At 46.6% G+C, this 24037-nt stretch overlaps 1 protein-coding gene across 1 annotated transcript; it reads right to left on the bottom strand.

The window, feature by feature from the left end:
• Window positions 1-3299: 3299 nt before the first annotated feature.
• Window positions 3300-4771, bottom strand: LOC123363252 (paraneoplastic antigen Ma1 homolog). Its single transcript, XM_045004124.1, has 2 exons — window positions 3476-4771; window positions 3300-3368 (listed from the first exon to the last, which is right to left on the bottom strand). Exons 1-2 carry the CDS (start codon window positions 4769-4771, stop codon window positions 3300-3302), a joined length of 1365 nt encoding a protein of 454 aa, XP_044860059.1.
• Between the last annotated feature and the right edge of the window lie 19266 nt (window positions 4772-24037).

Here is a 24037-nt window from a genome sequence, read left to right as displayed (position 1 = left end):
ACACTGGTAGATCCCCAAGTTTCTTCTCTATAATGTACGGGTGTGACTCCCAACGATCTGCAATTTTGTGTTTTCCCTGTAGTCCGAGATTTCGGGCCAAAACTCGGTCACCAACCCGAATCTCCTGTTGCCTCACTCGCTGATCATATCGGGTTTTATTCTTTTGATTCTGGTGACCAGCTGCTTGCGTCGCTATTCGATATGCCTCTTTCAGTTGATCTCTTAAGCGCGCCACATACCCCAAGTATGTTTTTGGGAGTGCCCCATCTGAAGACACTTCAAAACAGAGATCGATCGGCAACCGGGCCTCTCGACCGAACATTAACATGTATGGTGTGAACCCAGTTGCATCGTGTCGAGTGCAGTTATATGCATGAACCAAATGCTCTACGTGCTGGCTCCAGTATTTTTTCTGCTGAGGCTCCAGAGTTCCCAGCATGTTCAGTAGTGTGCGGTTGAATCGTTCTGGTAGTGGATCCCCTTGGGGATGATAAGGGGTGGTACGTGATTTTTTTATCCCCATGATCTTACAAAGTTCTTTTATTAATCGACTTTCAAAATCCCGTCCCTGATCTGAGTGTAGTCTGGCGGGCAACCCATAGTGGACGAAGAACTTTTCCCACAGGATCTTGGCGACCGTGGAAGCTTTTTGATCTTTGGTGGGATAAGCCTGGGCATAATGAGTAAAATGGTCAGTGACCACCAAGATATTTGCAGTACCCCGGCGGTCAGGCTCTAATGACAGAAAGTCCATAAAGACAAGCTCCATGGGTGCAGAACTTGTGATGCTGACAAGAGGAGCCGCCTGCTTAGGCAGAGTCTTTCGTTGGATACATCTGGTGCAGGTGCGAATATGGTGGGCGATGTCAGGCCCCATTCGGGGCCAATAGAATCTTGCCTTAACTAGGGCCTCCAACCGCTCGATTCCCAGATGCCCCATTCGATCGTGGCAGGCCTCTAACACGCCTTGCCGGTACTTCTGCGGTAGCACCAACTGCTTATGGTGAGGCCTCTGAGGATGCTTCTGCCCTCGGTAAAGTCGTCCATCCCGAACCAATAAGCGATCCCATTCTTTCAGCAAAAGGGCCTCCTCTGGGTGACTCGGTCGAATAGCCCTGGGATCTTTTCCCCTTTCCAATGCATAAAGGATGTCCTTCATCCGTGGATCAGCTCGCTGGGCATACTCTACCTCTCGATCCTTTAGTTTGGGCAGCTGTGGGTCCTGTACTCTAGTAAAACTTGAGTAGGCTATGGGTATGGCTTCTGGTGGTGCACCCAGACAGTCAATTGCTCGTTCTCCATTGGCTGTGGATTTTTCCTCCACAATGGATACCCGTTGGCATAAAGCTCTCAGTGCAGAGGTCCCCACATTCATCTGATCACTGGGTAATAAATCCTTAGAGTGAGGTTGCCGAGACAAGGCATCTGCATCCACGTTTGTTCGACCGGGTCGATACTGCAGAGTGAAATCATAGGCAGAGAGTGCCGCTAACCACCGGTGTCCTGCTACGGATAATTTTGCTGTTGTCTTGATGTATGTCAAAGGGTTATTATCAGTTTTTACAGTGAACTTGGCCCCATAGAGGTAGTCATGGAACCTCTCTGTGATGGCCCATTTCAATGCCAGGAACTCCACTTGATGTGCAGGGTAGTTTCTCTCAGGCGGTGTGAGACCTCGACTTGCAAATGCTACTGGTCGGAGTTTGCCTTCACGCTCTTGATAAAGGACAGCGCCTAAACCAGTGTAGCTTGCATCAACATGAAGTTCATACGGCTGGGTGGGATCAGCGTACACCAAAACAGGTGCTTGCGTGAGCTGTTGAATGATTTTATGGAAAGCTTCTTCACACTCAGCAGTCCACCGTTTTCCAAAAGGTGCACCCACATTGAAGTATTTATGGCGAGGTGAGTTCCCCTTCTTCTTATTTGTGGGGGGGTATCCCTTGGTGAGCTCTGTGAGTGCATGTACGATGTGCGAAAAATTCTTGATAAACTTGCGGTAATAGCCACAGAATCCCAGAAATGACCTTAATTCCTTGAGAGTTGTGGGCCTCGGCCAGGTAGTTACCGCCTTCACCTTCTCTGGGTCTGTAGCTATACCATCTGCAGACACTATGTGTCCCACATACCGCACGGATGTCTGGCAGAAGATGCACTTGTCTAAGGATAACTTGAGGCCAGCCTGTTCCAAACGATCCAGGACTTTGCACAGCCGAGTCTCGTGTTCTTCTAAAGTGCGCCCGAACACTATAATGTCATCCAGGTACACCAGACACTCCAACAGGTGCATGTCCCCTACCACCCGCTCCATGAGTCGCTGAAATGTGGCTGGAGCTCCAGATACTCCTTGAGGCATGCGATTAAATTGGTAAAATCCTAAAGGGCAGATGAATGCTGTCTTCTCCCGGTCCTCGGGTGCCATGGGCACTTGATAGTATCCACTGCGGAGGTCAAGGACAGAGAACCAGCAGCTACCATTCAGGCTATCCAAAGCGTCATCCACCCGGGGCATTGTGTATTGGTCAGGGATCGTCCGCCGGTTCAGAGTGCGATAGTCGACGCACATGCGCACCTTTCCACTTTTCTTTCGTACTACGACGATTGGCGATGCGTAGGGGCTCCTGGATTCCTCAATGATACCTGCTTGAACCAGTTCCTGTAGGTGCTGCCTCACATCTTCAATATCAGCGGGGGCTAATAGTCTTGACCTCTCTCGAAAAGGCCGACCATCCTGCATTTGGATATGGTGCTCCACATCATGTGCACACCCAACATCCCATTCGTGCATAGAGAAAACAGCCTTCCTCTTGACTAACTTCTCACACAGGCGGTCCTTCCACTCAGCAGGAATGGGGGAATCCCCAAACTGGAAACTATCCCTCCCAAAAGGCCTAGCCTTGGTCTTCTCTTGGGATGGGGGCCCCCTGGCTCGCTGGTATGCGGCTTTACATAAAGCGTGCATTGGCAGCTCCTGCAGATAGTTGTTCCCTGCCATCTCACGGCATTTCCACGCCAACCTCTGGAACAGGTTTGCATTTGTCCCTAGGATTAAAGGTGCATACTTTCTTCCCTTTGGATCTGGGCAGACCAGTGCCAAAGTTTCTATTTCCTGGTTTACCCCCGCAACGTTCTTTGGGAACTGAACATTCAACAGGATATATCCCCGATAGGGGCAGGAGTCACAGCCAATTCCCCAGACTGTCAGGCCAGACAGGGGACGCAGGGGCAAATGCTGCAGGTGTTCTCGGTAGTAAGATTCATAAAGTATGGTGACCTGTGATCCACTGTCCAGCAATGCCTCACACAATCGTCCTTCTATACGAACAGGTACTATAGCCTGGGGGCCTATCAGCCCATGTGGGTAGCCTCTGTTTGTGGTTTTTCCTGGGGAGCCTTGTCTTGGGTTGCTCCTTCCCCAAGCCCTGTGGGTGTTTCCCTGAAGCCTCCTAATGGTCTGCTGCAATCTCTGAGATACCCTTGCATGATCTGTCTTGTTTTGACAGTCGAAGGCATAGTGACCATCTCTTCCACAGTTATAACAGAAACCTTCACGCTGGCTATCACCCCTCCTGCTACTCTCCTCTCTTGAGGATGGCACAGTATGTCCCTGAGCTTTCATCATGGCCACTTCTCGGGTCAAATCTCTCAGTGCTGCTGCCACTGATGGGGCATCTTCCATCTCTCCAAGCACTGTGGTGGTGTGACTCCCTGCCGTCTTCGGCTGCAACACTGCATCCGCTTGCAACAATCGCTCCTCCTCCTCACGTATCTCTCGAATGAGCTTGTGGAATGGGGGTAGGTCTTGGGCCCGCTCCCTCAGCTGCAGTTTCCACAACATCAACCCATCTTGTCGGGTGCCCCGGAGGATTTGGTCCAATCTAGCGAAATCAATGCGCTTGGTGGGGATACCCTCCTTCCGCACTACCTGCTGTAGCAAATCCTCTAGTCTCCTGATGAAATCAGACAATCGTTCGTGGGGCTCCTGATAGGTATGGCGAAACCGATAATACAGGTCTTCACTGCTATCAGTAGCACCGTAGACACTCTCAAGAGCGGTTAAATAGTCTTGCACTGTGGCGGCTGGTTGTGAGTCTTTCAGGGCTCGGATAATTCGCATGGCAGGTCCCCTCAGACTCTCAAGCACCCGTTTCCGCTTCTCAGCATCAGAGCATTCCCACTCTTGGACAAGTGGCACCGTAAAATCCCTCCAGGTTTCATAATCATCCTCCCCTGATGGTACAGGTGACACCCCCGAGAATGAACGTAACCGCTTGTATGGAGAATTTTCATGTACCGGCTTCAATGCATCTTTGAGAGCATTTCCCAGCTCTTTGGCCCATCCCACCAGGCTGGGTGCTGCAGGTGTTGGATCCCCTCCTAATGCTAAAATTAATTCTTCTCTTGTCCGCTTCTCATCTACCATCAGAGCTTGCAATTTCTGTGCTAAAGAATCCACCTCAAGTGACTCAGGCACACTAGGAGGGGACTGCTCTGCCCCGAGAATTGTCCAGGGGATACCTTCTACTTTCACCTCTTTGGGCACTTTGTCAAGATCTGCTTCCTTGGAGTGAGTACATAGTGCTACCATGCCCTTCACTTTGCGGTTGTAAATACGGGTGTGGACCTTTACCCTCCCCAGTATTTCAGCTGCATCTAGGCTTTCCTCAATTTCATTTGGTTCCATCTCTTCTGGGAACCCCGCCACCAGCACAGCTTTGGTTACTGGGATTCGTGCCCCTCGGCACAGGTCTTCTAATAATCCTCTCTCCATTTTTTTTTTTTTTACTGAGATGAAAGTCACTCAGGAGTTTCTTTTCTCTGTGAAGAAAAAACCCAGGGTGCGCAACGTAGGGGTGTGGGTATGTGTGTGTGTGTGCTGCAAAGTCCCCGTACGGGCCACCAAGTGTAACTTTAGCGCCCTCGTGGCCAAGATGGAGTCTGCTCTGCAGGCAGCTCTGGCCAAGAGACAGCGCGCGCAGGAATGCAGCAGGAGAAATCCCTTCCACCCCAGGGGCACCTGTTCCAAACCCCCCAGAGTGAACACACACACCCACAGGAAAAGTACAAGGGACATAACAAAGGGAGATATTTATTTACAGAGGGCTGGGAGGAGAAAAACAACAAGGAGAAATATAGGGGGAGCAGTAAAACAGGGCTGCATTCAAACCAAGGCCCCACGGACCCAGTGGTAGCACAGTCTGACAGGGCAGACACTGAGTAATGTGTCTGCACACAGAGTTCAGGAGGCCTGAGCAAAGTCCCAGTCCGGTGGTGAGTCTTGGGTGCTCCTGGTCGTCTTCGGCGCCAGTGAACTCTCCCCAGCAAACCCCTCCGGTGCCTCTTCTGCCGCTCTCTGCAAAGCCACACAGAGCGACCACCTCCCCACTTAACTATCTAACAGCCTCCCTCCTTATTCCCAGTGCAGAGTCACCAGCCCCAGTACTCACAGCCCCAGGCAGCTCTGGGCAGCCATGATCCTGGGTCCAGCTCCGGCCTGTCCTCCTCGGGTGATTCCCCCCGGCACAGGGCTCCTCCTGGCTCCTGTCCTGGGCTGTCCCCGATCGGGCTTGTCCTCCTCAGGCCTCCAGCAGGTTCTCTCTGCTTCCTTCTCCAGGGCCAGCCATGCTGCTTCCCCTCTCTCTCCCTCCAGCTCCAGCCCTGCCCCCTGGAGTTTCCCTCCTTTTTCTTACTCTCCCCCTCCCCCTTGGGAAAAAGATTTAAAGGGGCCATGCTCTCTAGACCCCAAAGGGGTTACAGTACAGAAAACAGAACCCCTCTGTCAGGTCTATCTTAGGGGGTGGGGAGCCCAGAACCAAGTTCTGGGTCTCTTCCCATTTCCCCAGCCAGCTCCAAACTGACACTCCCTCCTCTGGCCTCTGTCTCTCTTCCGGACAAGGAGGCCACCTGATCTCTTTGTCCCCAACACCTTCAGTTGGCATCTTGCAGGGGAAACTGAGGCACCCACACTGTATTCAGAGAAAATATTAACATTCCCACTTCATCACAACAAGTGCAACAAAATATAATACTGTATATTGAAGTAGGCAAGTGCTGCTTCTGACTTTCCACTTTTAATTGACCCTTGTAATCTTGTGGCACTGACGCGTTGTAGCTTCATTTTATATCGGCTTACAGGGCGGGAGCGGGGGGGCACCACCATTTTGGGCCCCACCAAAAATTATACAAACCTGCCACCTATGCATGGAGGACAGTTGGGAAAAAATACACTTCTTGGCATCATCCCAGCAACATTCAGTGTGCATACCATTGATCAGCAATGAGTATTAAGACAAAGAATGCAGTGATTGGGAAGCATGCAGCGTTCCCATACTGTTTCCACTTACTAGGTGACACTTTATTATAAAAGTGGCTGAAAATCTGATGACTGGGGAAATATTTGGCAACTAAAGAGTAAATAGGGTTTTATGGGATCTCAGGTGAGGAAATTTCTATCTTATACTGTGGATTTTTTTTGGAGGGGTGGGGAAGGCAGTTGGTTTGTTGATGCTACTTGTGGGCAGTTTGGACTGCGGGTTTAATCATTTGTCAAATGTGCCTGGCGTCTGGGAGGAGCAATTGTTTATATTTTGTAGGTTGAAACTGAAATAAATAAACTAAGGGAGGAGGGGCGATAACTGGCACATTTGCAGGATATGTATGCTGTTACAATCTCACTGACCTACAACAATGAGTTTTTTCAGAGGGAACCAGTCATGGAGGAAGTGGGGGAAGATGAGATTCAGAATGCAGAGAGCTACATCCTCTGTCACAGTCCCCATCCAATTTTTACAAGGATGCAACAGTGAATCATTTTGACTATTTTTAACTTGAGAAAGCAACTCTCTCATATTTTCTTTTTTCTACATTGCACAAGAAAGAAACTGTAATTTTGGGAGAAAAGGGGGGAAAAAAAGAGGATTTCTCCAGTGGCAAATCCAATATGTATCTTGCTACTGGCTCCAGAGAATGATAACGAGTTATTGGAAATGAGGAGCTCGATAAACCTGTTTCACACCACCTTCAACACTCATGCCCTCATTTTCAGTGCCAGAGTCACTTAAAGGGAAGGTGGAATATTTCCTATATATAACCAAAAAAATGTTATGCTGGCTGGTGGAAAAAATATTTCTGTCATGTGATGTCATCAGAGAATCAGGCTTCTATTTCCCTAAGGCAAAATGTCTTACACCCAGCTCTCACATCATTTTAATCAGTGGGGTTGGGGCAGGCAAATGAGGTAAAGTGAAATGTAGTTCAAGTAAGTCTCTTGCCAGGGGGTGGAAAGGTTCAAACACAACAAACGCCTCAGCTAGAAAATATAAACTCCTAAAAGACAAATTGAAAGTGGCAAATTATTACCTTATGTTCTGGTTTTAATCTTTAATTATAGGATGGATTTCTAATGATGGGGGACATTTCTGGATAAAACTGTTGTGGAAGAGAGGAAACACTCCCAGTAATTACAGACTCTCTCACTTTGGTGACAGCAGTTCCAAAACTGCTTCAGAAAATACCACCATAATGTTTGTTTTTGTGGAATAAAACAATACTTCACATTTGTTACAGTTTGCAATTTAATGGAAACACCAGAGTATATTAGCACTTCTACACTGCAGCATCTTCAGTACCTGTTAGGAGCAAGACCCAATTGTAGAAGGTGAGCTATTGTACAGCACCTAGCACAATGGCACTGCAATCCTTATTCTAGCAGCACAAACAATTAATGATAATAGTTGATTTGTGTAAATAAGCAAGATGTAGAAGTGGTAATTGTGTTAGAGAAGAGAAAGAGAACACAAACCCAGACAACAAGAACACAAAGTTGTAGAAAAACATTTTATAGGACTCGGGGGTGACGGAAAGTCCTTAAAAATGGGGGTGCCACTGGCACCCAAATCATGGCCCCACCCCCATGCCACCCATGCCCCCTGAGTCTCCACTCTCACCCTGTCCATTCCCCCCCAAGTCCCTGCCCCCTACTTGCTCCTGTCCTCCCCTTGACCCCCCCCCCATCACTCACCCTTATGGCCAGTAAAAAGTGGGAGGGCATAGCCCTCCCACTTTTAAAAAATAATGGGGCCATGGCCCCATGGCCCACCCTGTTCTGGTGCCCCTGGTAGGACTAAGTCAAATCAGAACAAACCCTCCTCTCTTTCAAGATGATTGCTACCACTAGGAGCTGAACATTTCTTACACTTCCTAATTACACAGACCATGCCACTATAAGGAACAAGAAAATGATTCTCAAGTTAAGAGTATTTTTCCTTTGTGAGTTTTGCTGCTTAAAACTACCACATGAAAAGAAGTTGAAAATATCTTTTCTACACTACCCTCCCCCCCCCCCCAAAAATCTCAGTTAAAAGAACATTATTCCATTTGCAAAGACAAGTACTTCAAAGTTAGGAGATGCCAGAATCAAGGTTGCCTGTGAAACAACATGGTCCTCTTGTGTGTATGCATTATGATACAGACTTTAATTTCCTGATCACATGTAACCTTAATAATGTTCTTTTAATGTGGTTTTGTGTATGCAGTTTCCTCGGTTTTTAAAAAAGCAAATTGAAAAAAATAGGAATTCCATCATGTGGCATCATACTCGCACCCTCATAGGTCATCACCAGAGTGGGAATTATTGATCCACCACACAGACTTCTACCACTCGAACTAACGGAATAATTGATGGCATTAGCAGGTTGTCGTCGTCGATGTTGAACAGCATTAGAAGGGGATGGATTTCACAGATATTTGTTGACAACAGAGGAATGGTGAGACTCACAAATCTTGAGTTCCAGTCCAGGCTCTGGCAGGGAGTGTGCTCTTCTGACCATTCCATCCGCAAGCATGACTCTTCTGGCCTGTCCCCATCCCAGTCCTGTCTCTTCTCCACTTGTCCCAATCTCCTCATCTAGCCAGTTCCAGTTTCCATTCCTCAGGCTTCCCCGTCCCAGTCTCCTTCCGCTGCAGTCCTAGTCTCAACCCTCTGCATGCCCCTCATCCTAGTCCCATTCTCCAGTCCAATCCCACTTTCCTTGCCCAGCCATTCCCATTCCCCACCCCCAATTCTTTGTCCCCAATCTCCTTGCCCAACCCATGCCAGTTCCCCTCCTTCCTGGCTCTTCATCCAATATGTCTCTCCCCAGCCTTGGTCTCCAGTCCCCCCCGCCTCACATTCCCCATCCCCACTGGCTCCCAGTTCCAACCTCCCTCCCCAGCTCCTTATCCAATCTCGGTATTGTTCTCTCCACAACCCCAGTCCCTTGTCCCACTCTCTTTGCCCAGCCAGTCCCAGTTCTTCTCCCACATCCTGGATCCTTCTCAGATGTTTCCCCTTCCCCCTCACCTCCTTCTTCCCACACCACTGGCTTTCATTCCCAGTCACCCCTTGACGCTTCACCCAGTCTCAGTCTCCCCCTACCTACAGGTTCCCAGCAGGAGCGACACCAGCTTTTTTGCCGCCCTAGGTGACGGAAGGTCCTGCCTCCAAAATGCCTCCCCCGACAGAGACGGCGGAAGATCCCGCCCCCAAAATGCTGGCCCCGACAGAGGCGGCAGAAGGTCCGGCCGCTGCGGTTGCCGCCCCCCAAATGTTAGCGCCCTAGGCGACTGCCTAGGTTGCCTAATGGGTTGCGCCGGTCCTGGTTCCCAGTCCCAGTCTCCTTGCCCAGCAAATCCCAGTATCCCCACCAGCCTCCAGTTCCAGGCTTCTTGTCCCAATCTACTCCCCTCACTTCCCCCTTGCATGTCAAGTTCTGGTCCCCTCTGCATTTGAATCAGGCAGCTTCTTCCTCCATGCTGCCTGGGCTCAGCGGGGAGGGCGGGCATTCACTGCAAACTCCTTTTTCTCAGTGCAAGTGCTCAGACCTGTACTCAACTCAAGGCCCAGCATGGCTCACAGCAGCCCTGAACTGCAATTGCAGGGAGTGATGCTTAGCCCCAGGCTGGAACAATGCTCAGTGTGGACACACTCTTCAAGAAATCTAGCTGTTAAAATATAAGAAGTCTCTACTGATAAATCTCAGCTTGCACATGTTCAAAGGTTTATAACTTGGTCACATTTGGGCTGATTTAAAGGGGATGGTAAAAGGCACAACCCTGGCACAATAGGCCACCATCCTACCATATTTCAAGTCCCTCCTCCAAAGCATGGGGGCACTAGAGCTTTTCAAAGAAAAGGTTGACAGAATTTTTAACATGGCCAAAACAATGTATGTTTCCTAGCCTCATTCTTGTAAACAGACAGCGTTTAATTTATGACAGGGCTTGCCAAGCCTGAGCCCTGGCACCTCTAGGCTTGGCAAATCATAGCCCCGGCACCTCTGGGCTTGCCTTGGTGCATCAGTTATGAATGTAAAAAAATTGCTTGAGCCCCGACACCTATTTCATTACAAATTAAGCCCTGTAAACAGCTGAACAGTTTGTAAACAAACCTCAGCCTGGTGCAGTTGCCTAGCAAGGAAAATTTCGGCCCCAAACAGTTAAAGTTCAGCAAAGTTATGGACAACTGAAAACAGGGTTTTATAAGGGGAAGTGTTGGGCAATCTTAATAATAGGCAGTGCTACCAGGCCCGCTTATAAACACAGCTGCAAATCTCAAACAGAAATTGGTAAAAACACCATCTGGAATATCTGTAATGAAAAGCTAGCAGGGTACTGTAGGAATCAACTTTTTGCAAAACATGTATCCTACATATACAGGGCATATCAAGGACATTGAAGGAGAATGGAAGGTCTGGTGGTTAAAGCACTGGACTGAGACCCAATAAATCTGGGTTTAGTTCCTAGCTCTGCCACAGACTCCTTGTGACCTTAGGCAAGTCACTTGATCTTTCTCTGCCTTAGTTTCTCCATCTAGAAAATGTGGATAATAATTCCTTCTCTTTCCCAAGTTTTGTTTATATTGTCTGTTTGGACTGTAAATTCTTTTGGGGGCAGTAGCTGTCTCTTACTATGTGTTTGTACAACACCTAGCACAATGGGCCCCTGACCTTGAGTTGATTATCTAAATATTACAAATAAATAATCTAAAGCATTTAAATTAAAATATTTCGAATCCACAGGTCCTTGGATTATTGCCAAACATCAGAAGGGTAACCGTGTTAGTTGGTATCCACAAAAACAACGAGGAGTCTGGTGGCACCTTAAAGGCCAACAGATTTATTTGGGCATAAGCTTTCATGGGTAAAAAACGAAATCTGAGAAAGTTGCATCTGACAAAGTCGGTTTTTTACCCATGAACTCTTATGCCCAAATAAATCTGTTGGTCTTTAAGGTGCCACCGGACTCCAAAATGATTACTGTTCATCGTAAAACAGGACAAAACGACCACCTTTAGGGGAACGTCTCATAGGGAAACCAAATTCCAATTTGACAATGTTGGTCATAAAAACTGGATATCAAAACTTCTTAAGAAACAATCAACACTTGAAAGCAGAATGATCCAATTATCTTTACTTCAAAAAAAGGAATCTCAATATGTTGTATCTACAATAGACTTTTTATGCTCAAATTCCCTTTCTTGCAACTCCACCAGTGGTAGTAATAACAAAACCACTAGTATGGTTGCTGGCATTTTAACTACTGTGCTGTCTAATCCTGCACAGAGCAGGTCTAGGTGATGCTGGTTAAAATGCCATCAGCCACAGGTGTGTCTTTTCTATACTCTTGCTATTGCCAGTGGGAAATGTGAGAAGAAAAAAGTCTCAAATAGGCATAGCCAATAGACATATAGATTTCATTAAGAGCAAGCTACACAGAAACTGTTCTGTTGATAGCCTATTGTGTACTGACCTTTGTTTTAGCCTCCTCCCCTGTTGTAATTGTGAAAGATTCAGACTGCTGTCTTTGTAATCTGGGAATGAGATATGTAGGCGAGGCTTTACAACCACACCTTTACCTGTCTTTAATTTTACATCTTTCTCCTTTGAGCTCTCTAATTAGCTAATTAAGAAAGCTGAATCTGCACCCTGACAGAGTTTGTTCTACTTTTTTCTGCACTTTGCTATGGGCCTAGGAAAGAATTTACCAGATATATCATTTTGTATAGCTTCTTATCCTATGACATCCTTTCCCCCTATTCACCATGTGTTTCTCATCTTGAGATGAATCACCAAAAGTGTGCTGCTCCCTTAAATTCCAAATTAATAGCCTTTTAAGGTGGCTGGTGAATTAGATTCCAGGCAGAGTGATACAGCCTAGAGGCCAGAGAAGGCAAGGCTCTTACTTCTGAAAAGGAAATGGTTGTGGGAGAAAAACTTAGTAGGGTGGTTGCTGATTTGAGAGCAGAACAGGACTTGCATGCTTAACTGAATAAAGATAGTTTACCAAGCTTTGGTTGTAATGCGGCTTTACTGGACTGGAGGAAATGGGAATATACATAGTCTGAGCCTGATAGGCTTCTCTAATACAAGACATATGCATCTAATTGAAGTCTTGAAATACAGTGGAAAGAAAGAAAAATAATATCCAAATGTATGTTTTCCTGTTCAACATAAGAATTTTTTAGAAGTACTTTGTACAGTACCATACACAGATAGCATCAGTCTTTGCATACTATATATGCCTTATTTGTAATGAAAACAAAGTTTATATGAAGCTCAGAAATTCCCTCAAGACAGAGTAAAATAATCTAGTTGGAGTATGCAGTTGGTCTGGACAATCTCAGAGAAGATGCTGTAATATAACATAGCTTACAGTTCTGTTGCTTTTCTTGGGGAAGTTACTGCTAATTATAAGGTCATTCCACATAAATGAAATACTATCCCCATAGTCTCTAAAAAGATGCAAGGAGGATTTCAGTGAAAGCCATAATTTCTCTAGCTAAAGCTCAGGAAGTGCTAATATTTGATTAGTGTGCCCTATTCTATTATTCTCATAGGAATATTATAGGAAGATATGAACAAAATAGAAATGAAATTAAGGGCCAAGTTTTTCTCACCTTTTCTGCACAGTGTCATTGAATTCAATGGCCACATTTATACCAGCCAATTTTCTCTTCAAATTTCCTAGCACTGGAAACAGTAAGATACTGTGTCAACTAGACTTGCTCTAAGCAGGGTTAGACTGTGCTGTGGTAAAACGCTGATGCTTTATCTTAAAGCAAAATATTGCTGCCACCAGTGGAGCTGCCCCATTAATAGCTACAGTGGGAAGTTTTAGGGGGAAAAGTCTATTTTAGGCAAGGCCATGGGGATACTTATGTGGATAAAGTGACTACCCCCCAACTCCCTTTCCGCCCATAGGATTTGGCCTCCAGTGTCCAAGTGAAGAATATTGTATAATGTCCTCTATACATAGGCAGAATTTGGATTCTGATGTTTGCTTTTTTTAAAATCTAGAATTCTGCCTAAAATCACAGAATTATGGGAAAGAAAACTGAAAGCACCTGGTAAATTAATTAAGGGGATCCTAAAAGTAGCATGTAGTCCTTATACAATTAGATCCTACTATAGTCAATAAAATGGATTTCAGAGGGTGAAGAGGGGATGGTTCTGGATGTACATTGTCCCCTGACTTTTTAGCAAAAACAACATGTTCCTGCAGCTGCTAAATCCAAGTCTTTGATTTAAAACTATATCTGATTACCATAAGGACAGATCTTACTGCTGACTTTCCATTTTCTTGCTGTGTTTGATTTAAATTTAGATGTCAGCGTCTTTGTTATATACTGAACTTATAAATGACCCCATCCATCTTGTAGCCTTAAGCTTTGGCTGAGCAAACAATGACCTTCGCTGGCAATCATTAAGAGAGTACTGGAAGGCAGACGCCTATCTGATGAGTCATTCTTCCACAATTTGGTTGCTTTATCATTTTCTGGTGCAGCTGGTGGGAAGATGTTTTCTGCTGAGTGAAGTTAACAGGCACATTCCCCTGCTTGGTAGAAGCGATGAACTACAAGGATTTTCTGAGGAGTAACTTCCCTATGCAATATGTGAGGTTTTTCATCTCCTAACTATAGTCAGTTCATTATCATCCTGATACAAAGCTCTAAAAATTAACCTTTCCTGCTTTGATTTCAGAGAAATCTTACAGCCCTTTCCCTTACACATTTCATGCAATAGCCCTGGGGGATAATTTTACCACCACCCTGGACTCACAGGACTGCCTGGGGATAGTGAAGTACCAGGCCATTACGGAAGTCCTAAGGGAGATTGTCAGCCATCACTCCCTGGTGGACATCTGGCACAACCACCACCTGGACTCCACCACCTTCACTTATGTCCGGGTGGAGGACACTACACAACCCCCATCTCTGTGTGCCAGTGGTGGAATTCCCCTTGGTGCACCTGAGGATGGTCCTTGCTGCTTCCACCAAACTTGGGAGGCCTCCTAGACTATGATCAGAGAGACTATGTGGACCCAGTGGTGCTCAGCCAGTGCATGGGGCTGCCCACTCTATGAGTCACTTGTGTGCTCAAGTTGATAAGGGCAGCCTTGCCTCCTGCTTCTCTCACTTTCTGCAAGCGGGTCCTGTGGGGGTGGGAGGGTGCTCCCTGTCCAACCCTCACTCCTGGCCCTCTGGAACTTGTCATTAGGCTCCTGTCCCGCCCCCTGACATACCGTCTGAACTGGCTGAATAACATCCAGCCAGTCTGCCTTTGAACCACACCCAGAGAATATCTGTACACACTCCTGCTTCACACCATCCACTTCTTTTCCCTTGTGTTCCACCCCAGTGTTAAGTGGTGGGATCTGCTGTAACCAGTGGAGGGCAAGGAACCACACTGGGCCAGTCTACTCTGCTCTGGTTCCACGGCCCACAGGGAATATCAGTTGGTGGCTCCTCCATGGAGCTGTAAGCATGGACGTATACCTGGCGCAGTTCACTAACTCGCCCGATACCAATTCTTTCTGCGGCAAGAGGGAGACCCTGGTTCACATCTATAGAGGCTGCAGCCCCCATTCCAGCACTTATCCCTGCACCTCCTGCTTTTTGCACACCACATCCATGGTTCTGCAAAGTCATGGACCTCCTTGTCAGCCTCCTGGTGCTGGCCAAGATGGCCATCCATCACTCCAGCAGTAGGAAGCTGGATGAGGGGTACTCTGTGACTCTGGGGTCTATTTCTAGTCCCTTTTCTGCTTACACCTCTGGGCAGACTTCCTTCAGGCAGTATCCACTGAGTCATTAGATGTCTTTGAGGAGTGCTGGGCACTGTCTGGGGTTCTCTGCTCCGTGTCCACTTCTGGTTCCCTGATTATTTCCCTTTGACTTCATTCCTGTTCCTGTTTTCTCTTTTGTTATCCCCCATAACCAACTGGATCCTGGCCCTAGTGGTTCCATCCCTTAGTTCAGAGTGTGACCCTTTACTTTTGGAAGGGTCTAGACCTGCTTCAAACAGTACACACTTCATTTTGTAAGCCCCACAGAGGATATGGGGGTGGGGAGGGGGATATCAGGTCCTCAAGAGGAGAAATAGGAAATGAATAATGGGCACTGGAAAGCCATGGAAGGTAAGTAAAGAGTGAGGACATGACATGTGCAGGGCCAGGTTAAAGCAACCTGTGGCCCTAAGCACACAACATGGGGCTCCTGGTTGATTTCACTTCTACAGCCCAGCCCCTAACCCTATGGTTCCAACCCCCACTTGGAGAGGCAGTGGTAGGGGACCCATCCCTTTCCAAAGAGGCAGGGGAAACAGCATAGGGCCCCCTTTTTTCCCCATCAGAAGCCTCAGCAGGGGCGCTTTCTCATCTTCAGAAGCCATAGGTGGCAGCCAGCAGCCCTCCCAGTACTTAGTCAAGCATCCAGGGTACATCTGTGTGGAATGGTGGGCCTAACCCACTACACTTTTCTCCTACTACACACGGAGTACTTTGCTGGGGTGAGGCTGGCAGGCCCTCCAAGAGCAGAGGGCCTTGATTTTAACATCCCATTGAGGGCTGATGAGAAAGAATAATTGTACCAGGGCTCCACGCTGAGGTGGGCCCTCAAAACATCCGTAATGTCTGTGTAAATAAAGTAAAATGGGAGGGGAGGGGATCCAGCTAACATGATGTACTGCAGCCCCAAATTTCTCTGGATTGGCCTAATGGTGATGCCTGGGGCAGTTCACCTTTCTCAGAGCTATTGTTTCAGGCTGTCTGCAGATGTCACTGCTTTAGTTACACTCATGTCACATTTTTCAGGCTTAGTTACACTCAGGTCACATTTTTCAGGCTTTTCTTTGCAACTGTGAGAGCTAGAAACTTTTCTTTTTTAAAGGAAATATGAGCTGGTAATGTAATCAGATGACTGCAGAAGCAAGAGCCCTAGGGCAGGTCTTCACTACCGAACGGATCGGCAGGTAGTGATTGATCTATCGGGGGTTGATTTATTGTGTCTACACTAGACACGATAAAATCGATCCCCAATCGCGCTCCCCGTCGACTCCGGAACTCCAGCTCGTGAGAGGCGGAAGCAGAATCGATGGGGGAGCAGCAGCAGTCGACTCGCTGCCGTCCTCACGGCCAGGTAAGTTGACCTAAGATACGCCGACTTCAGCTACGCTATTTGCGTAGCTGAAGTTGTGTATCTTAGGTCGACCCCTCCCAGTGTAGACCTGGGCCTAGGCACAGGTCTGTAGTGTCTAGACCTTAACAGATTTCGAGGATAGAAGGGACTGTTATGATTATCCACTGTGACCTCCTGCATAACACATACCATAAAATTTCACCAAGTGATTCCCTCATGAAGGCTATATCAGCTGCCTTGCATTGATACCAACCATCAGCAAAGTAAGTGTCTGTATTAATTGGTTTAATGTTATTTACTTATCATTAATGTGTACAAAGCTAAACATTTATTTTTCAAGAAGATGTTCTGAGTTCTGCTTTATACCCTGAGGAGAGAAGGAGGCGGGGTCATAGGCACCAACTTTCTCTGGCGCTGGTGGGTGCCCGTGCCCTCCGCCCCTTTTCGCACCCCTGACCCTGCTCTGACTCCACCCCATCCTCGCCCCTGGCCCCACCACCATTCCAACCCCATCCCCAAAGTCTCCACCTTAACTCCATCCCTCCCTGCCCCTATTGGCTCCCTTCCCCAAATCCCTGCCCTGGCCCTGCCTCTTCCCCCAGCGTGCTGTGTTCCCCCTCCTCCCTCCCTGCCCCGAGAATCAGCTGTTTCGTGGCGCAAGTGATGGGAGGGAGGAGGAAGAAGCAGGATGCAGCGGCGCGCTCGCGGAGGAGGCAGAGGCAGAGGTGAGCTGGAGCAGGGGGGCAGGGCAGGACCATGGGGAGCTGCTGGTGGGTGCTGAGCACCCACCAATTTTTTTCCATAGGTGCTCCAGCCCCAGAGCATCCACGGAGTTGGGCGCCTATGGGCGGGGTGCCAGGCAGAGCCAAGAGTAGCAAAATATCTCCTCAGCTGCTCTTGGACCTGCTCACAGTGGAGAGGCGGGCAACAGGTGGAACTGAGAGCAGGCCAACCTATCACCTTCCTCTTTTTAAACAATTTGTATTAGAGTATCGTGCAAAGTCCCAAATCAGTATTGGGGTCCCATTGTGCTGGACACTATTCAAACAAATTAAATATAGTCCCTGACCCAAATAGTTTACAGTCTGACTAAAAGCTTGCAGTCTAAGGCCCTGATCCTACAATGAGCTCTGCATAAGCAAACTCTTGCACACAATGGAGTTCATTGTAGAACTGGAGCCTACCACTGAATTGATGAAAGAGCAGGAAGACTGAGATATGATGAAGCCAGAGCATCAAGCAGAAATGAAAGAGGTGGAAAAGCCTTGATTAGCAGCACCATCATAGCTGCACTTTTACTGAGAAATGAGCAAGAAATCCCCTCATGTAAACATACTTATTGTTGGCCAAAGATTACCCTGACTTTTTGATAGTAAGTCAGGAAGTGATAACGCTTGTCAGACAAAATGACCAACTTGTTATTTTTTCCGAATCAAAAGTGTATTTTTGGTCATTACTGTCGGAGAAAAACATTTTGTGGCCTAATCTGTTTTTCTATTGTAAATGTATCAGTGATACGCAACAAATGGAATTTATGTATATAAAGATTCATTTCTTAAGAATTTTATTTCAGTCTAGGTCTGTGCTTTACCTATAAGTATCTTATCATTACTACTTAGCATTCATTTGGCACTTTACTTGTTCCATGCTCAGTACAAACATTAGATTATTTTGTAACAAGTTTTCCAATCAAGTAATCATAGAAAAATGCAGAATTTTAATAAGCATTACTTTCATGCTGAGTGTCAGCAGGAAAGGTTCACAACCCAAACCACCACAGCACACACAAGGTAGTCCCCATATAGCTTAGCCTCTTTTTGGTGGATCCTTTATTTCATTTCCTCAGGCCCAGATCCACAAAAGGACTTAGGCATTGTAATGCTCAGCATTGCAGTGTCTAACTTTTAGGCACCTAGAAAAATCACTGGAACAACACTGTGATCCACAAAGCCTGAGTTAGGGGCCTAGGCTCCCTATACAATGAATGGGGAGAGAGAAGCACCTTAAAATGTGAACCACAAAAGCTTAAGCTAATCAGTGTGAGATGCAGACAAGACGGGTATTTGCTAAGCCTCTCCCCTCTCATAGAGATTGACACCATGTCCAGGCTGAAGGGAGGTGCCTATCTCTGCTTGGCAATCCATGGGAACCTGTCTCCTGTAGTCAGGCAGCTTAGGCACTTAAGTACTGTAGTATCTTACAGGAATGACTAAGGGTATGTCTACACTACGAAATTAGGTCGATTTAATAGAAGTCGATTTTTTTAGAAATCGATTTGATACAGTCGATTGTGTGTGTCCCCACTGTTGGAGAAAAACTCAGTTCTCGCTTTTTCTTTGGGTGCAGCAAAATCAAATACTTTATTATTTCTCCAGTAATTACAATGGAGGGAGAGAGTGCCATAGGACACAGGGTCGCCCCAGTCCCGGACAGGTATCTCAACTGGTAAACAATTACAGCAAGCCTTAATACTTTTATTACAGACAATTTCTAGCAATAATACAGACGGTAAAAAGCAACAAATACATTTTGTTTATACATAAGCCTTTCTGCTATCTTATTTGTCTCACTCCTAGAAGACGCCAGCCTGCATATTTGGTTATCAAGTTGCAAGGTCGTTATAACTTTTTACACAGTTCTTTTCCTCTGCCTCACACTATCCTTGCTTCTATAAGTCTCACGTCATTAGGGTCACAGCTAGCCTAACTCTTGCTAACTGACTGACATGCATTAAAATTCCCTTCAAATCCTTGTTAATTCTTTCCCTGCTTCCACACCACTAAACGCATTAAGTCAACAGTATGCGTCCACAGTACCGAGGCTAGCGTCGACTTTCAGAGCATTGCACTGTGGGTAGCTATCCCACAGTTCCTGCAGTCTCTGCTGCCCATTGGAATTCTGGGTTGAGCTCCCAATGCCTGATGGGGCAAAAATATTGTCGTGGGTGGTTCTGGGTACATATCGTCAGGCCCCCCTTCCTCCCTCCCTCCCTCCCTCCCTCCATGAAAGCAACGGCAAAAAATCATTTCTCGCCTTTTTTCCTGGGTTACTAATGCAAACGACATACCACAGCAAGCATGAAGCCCGCTCAGCTCACTGTCACCATACGTCTCCTGGGTGCTGCTGACAGACGCGGTACTGCATTGCTACAAAGCAGCAGCTCTTTGCCTTTGCAAGTTAGCAAAGACGGTTAGCTGCCGTATTGTACCGTCTGCTGCTGTCTCCTGGTTCCTCCTGGCTGGCCTCGGTGAGGTCGGTCGGGGGCGCCTGGTCATAAATGGGAGTGATTCCAGGTCATTCCCTTATTTAAGTTTTGTCTAATGGAGATTCAGTCCTGCCTGGAATATCAGGCAAGCCTACCAAAGAACCAGAGAGGCAAACGGCCGCTCCATGTCAGAGTCCCAGACATCCCGCTTCTATGATGAGCTGCATGCTATTCTAGGGGGTGCCCCTACAACTACCCCAGCCCTGTGCATGGACTCTGTCAATGGATTCTCACGCAACAGGGATGCGGATTTGGGGGACAAGGAAGATGAGGAGGAGGAGGACGTTGAAGATAGCGCACAGCATGCAAGCAGAGAAAAAGTTTTCCCCGACAGCCAGGAACTGTTTATCACCCTGGAGCTAGTACCCTCCCAACCCACCCAAGGCGGGCTCCCGGACCTAGAAGGTGGAGAAGGGACCGCTGGTGAGTGTACCTTTGTAAATATTGCACATGGTTTAAAAGCAAGCGTGTTTAATAATTAATTTGCCCTGAAGACTTGGGATGCATTTGTGGCCAGTACAGCTACTGGAAAAGTCTCTTAATGTGTATGGGGATGGAGCGTAAATCCTCCAGGGACATCTCAATGAAGCTCTCCTGGATGTACTCCCAAAGCCTTTGCAAAAGGTTTCTGGGTAGGGCAGCCTTATTCCAGCCTCCATGGTAGGATACTTTACCACGCCAGGCCAGTATACATAGCCTGGAATCATTGCATAACAAAGCATGGCAGTGTATGGTCCTGGTGTTTGCTGGCATTCAAGCAACATCCATTCTTTATCTCTCTGTGTTATCCTCAGGAGAGTGATATCATTCCTGGTCACCTGGTTGAAATAGGGGAATTTTATTAAGGGGACATTCAGAGGTGGCAGTTCCTGCTGGGCTGTTTGTCTGTAGCTGAACAGAAATCATCCCTGCTGTGCACCATGCAGTGGGAGGAGGGGTAAAGCGATCATCCCAGAGAATAGGGTGTGTGGGGGGCGGGTTTAGTTGGGTTTGTGCTGCATGTTAACCCGAAAACCACAGCCCCTCCTTTCAAATGACCAACCCAATGGGTGCTTAGTATGGGAAATGAGGGCGCTGCTGTTTGAAACCATGTAATGTTAACAGCTTGGATCACCGTGAAAGAGTCTACCCATTTTTCTCTAAAATGTGTCTTTTTAAATACTACTCTCCCTTTTTTTTTCCTCCTGCAGCTGCAAATGTTTCAATGCTCCCCGTATCATCTCCTTTCCAGAGGCTAGCGAAGATTAAAAGGCGGAAAAAACACACTAGCGATGAAATGTTCTCTGAGCTCATGCAGTCCTCCCACACTGAAAGAGCCCAGCAGAATGTGTGGAGGCAGACACTGTCAGAGTGCAGGAAATATTCTGCCATTTCATCTTTTGGAACGGAGTTCGTATAGCATGGATTCGTCTCCCCATACCGTGATCAGATCCAGTACCTCCCGGTCAGTCCATGCTGGAGCTCTTTTGTGATTCTGGGACTGCATGGTCACCTGTGCTGATGAGATCTGCACGGTCACCTCTGAGATCGCCACACTGGCCAAACAGGAAATGAAATTCAAAAGTTCGCGGGGCTTTTCCTGTCTACTTGGCCAGTGCATTGGAGTTGAGAGTGCTGTCTAGAGTGGTCACAATGGAGCACTCTGGGTTAGCTCCCGGAGGCCAATACCATTGAATTGTGTCCACACTACCCCAAATTTGACCCAACAAGGTCGATTTCAGCACTAATCCCCTCATCGGGGAGGAGTACCGAAATCGATTTTAAGAGCCCTTTAAGTCAACAAAAATGGCTTTGTCATGTGGACGGGTGCAGGGTTAAATTGATCTAATGCTGCTAACTTCGACCTAAACTTGTAGTGTAGACCAGGGCTTATATTGGAAACTTATGCTGGCATAACTATGTCGCTCCATGGTGTGAAAATTCCACCCTCCAGTAACATAGTTAAGCCACCCTAACCCCAGGTGTAGACAGCACTAGGTTGACAGAAGAATTTCTTCCATCAGCCTAACTATCACCTCTCAGGTAATTGGGAGAACTCCTCCTGTCAGCATAGGTAGTGTCTATATTAAAGCACTACAGTCGTACAGCTGCAGCATTTCAAGTATAGACAATATTTAGGCGACACACAAAATGGCCAGAGGAAGAGATGTCACTACTCCCCCCTTATAACATTTGGCCCAATGAGTAAAACACACACCTGGGATATGGGAGACCCCAGTTCAATTCCCCCTCTGGCAGAGGGGGAAAAGGGATTCAAACAGGTGTCTCTCACTTCTCAGGAGTGTAACCACTGAGCTATGGAACATTCTGGCATAGTGTTTCCTCTCAACTGCTCTTGTTGAAGCTGTTCCACTGTGGCTAACTAATTAAAGAGTGGTTTCAGAGTAGCAGCCGTGTTAGTCTGTATCCGCAAAAAGAACAGGAGTACTTGTGGCACCTTAGAGACTAAAAAATTTATTCCAGCTTAAGCTAAAAAAACAGTGGGAGCATCTCATCTAGACATGATACATCGATCCCCGAACGCGCTCCCCGTCGACTCCGGAACTCCACCAGGGTGAGAGACGGAAGTGGAGTTGACAGGAGAGTGGCGGCTCTAAGTCGATCTAAGATACGTCGACTTCAGCTACACTATTCTTGTAGCTGAAGTTGCATATCTTAGATCGATCCCCCCCCAGTGTAGACCAGGCCTAGGTGTTTAAGACCTTAATGGATTCTACCCTCAGTGACTAAACTCGAAGAACTGGGATCAAAAATCTCAGTATGAGCTTGACTTCCTATTAAAACTTCCTGTTCTTCCCTCTTTAGATAGACTCTGTCTTATCTCTGTTGAGTGTGAGCTAATGAGACCCACCTGGCATGGCTGCCTGGGTGAGTCAGCAGACTAATAATGCTGCAACTCCTCACAGCTGTTCATGCTTCTCCCCGATGGAAGTAGGGAAATGGTGTTGCAGGCTTAATAAATTCTTCCCCACAGTGCCCTAGAGTCTGGGCACCTTGCCATGCTGAGATGTTATCAAAAATGACTCATTTTTGTAAATAAACTATGAGTAATATCCAACTGGACAAATGTATTCTTTGGTTAGGAATTGTATCCCACTCTTGTGGTAGGTACAATGCCTAAATAAAACAAATGTTTCAATTTGTTGTTTGATATGATATAACACATTGTGATTCAATAAAGTCTTAGAATGGCCACGTTTTCAAATTCACTGTAGAATGTATTGTATTTGGATACAGAAAAAAATTCAAGTGTAGAGCCTCAGCTCCATGTTCATTGTAAGAGGCCACACTACACATCACAACAGATTACACTCCATTACGTTAAAAACTGTCATTTTAGCAGCAGCATGCATTTATGCAACAAGACATCAGTAGCTAAAGCGTTTGCCAGAGACATTAACTTGAACAGACACTTTCTTTATAGCTGTGGTCATTATGAATAATATGGAAAGGTTTTTAGCCAATCATAGCCTAGAAAAATCAAATGTTGTTCTCTTGCAAATGACACAGAATTTTTTACTTCACTACACATGTGCAGTCATATAATTCCATTGTTATACAAACCAGTCCCTTACTGAAAGTAAAATCCACTCACATATAGGGCCCTCCACATTGTGCAAGCATGGCTTTGGCCCTTCACAGGGGAAGCAAGGTGGATCTCATGTATAATGACTCTATAGGAGGGCTTCTTCTCTATTTACTTGCCACATACAGGGCCCGAGGTGGGCTACCCGATCTTTGGTCATATGACTCTTAATGGTCCAAAATCCCTTCACAGGGATTTATAAAGGCCATCTGCACTCTATCAGCCCAATCACACTGGGGTTGCGGTGTAACCCACCAGTTGGTTGGGGAATGAATTCTGTCTCCCCTCTTCTCAGCAACAGCACAGTTCCCACTGAGCAACAAAGCCTCTTTATTAATTCTATGCCCCACCTCAAAAGCGACCACAGAAAGTCCACTAAAGCAGCAGCACCCAATTTTCAAACTCTCACAGGACGAGAATTTTTTTAATACTATGGTTTGTTTTGTCCATCACACAACAGGAACAATGTTCATTGAATTTCAGTCACAGTAAACAACTTCTGCTGTTACCAAACACCTTAGCTTCCCTTCAGTGTTTAGTTATCCCATAAGCCATTTATTTACTTATGATTCATATACCAGCATATTGCTGCTAAGAGGATCCTATTGTTGTGGGGATATTTACAGACATTTTAAATATTATAGACAAATATAGTAAACTAGACCAACAGTCAGAAATAATTTTGATATGAAGTGGAAGCTCATTGACTTTCAAAGTGGAATTATCAATATTG

This window comes from Mauremys mutica, chromosome 2 (genome assembly GCF_020497125.1).
Source record: "Mauremys mutica isolate MM-2020 ecotype Southern chromosome 2, ASM2049712v1, whole genome shotgun sequence".
NCBI lineage: Eukaryota > Metazoa > Chordata > Testudines > Geoemydidae > Mauremys > Mauremys mutica.
The sequence above is the reverse complement of the archived record's forward strand: the minus strand, read 5'-3'. Positions and strand labels throughout refer to the sequence as shown.

Bases quoted from the DNA above. Each gene is read 5' to 3' on its own strand.
- LOC123363252 (XM_045004124.1), bottom strand. From the start codon at position 4,771: ATGGAGAGAGGATTATTAGAAGACCTGTGCCGAGGGGCACGAATCCCA. The intron at 3,369-3,475 runs GTATCTCAGAGA...AACCACAAACAG, and splicing joins ACAAGACAGATCATGCAAGG to AGGCTACCCACATGGGCTGA.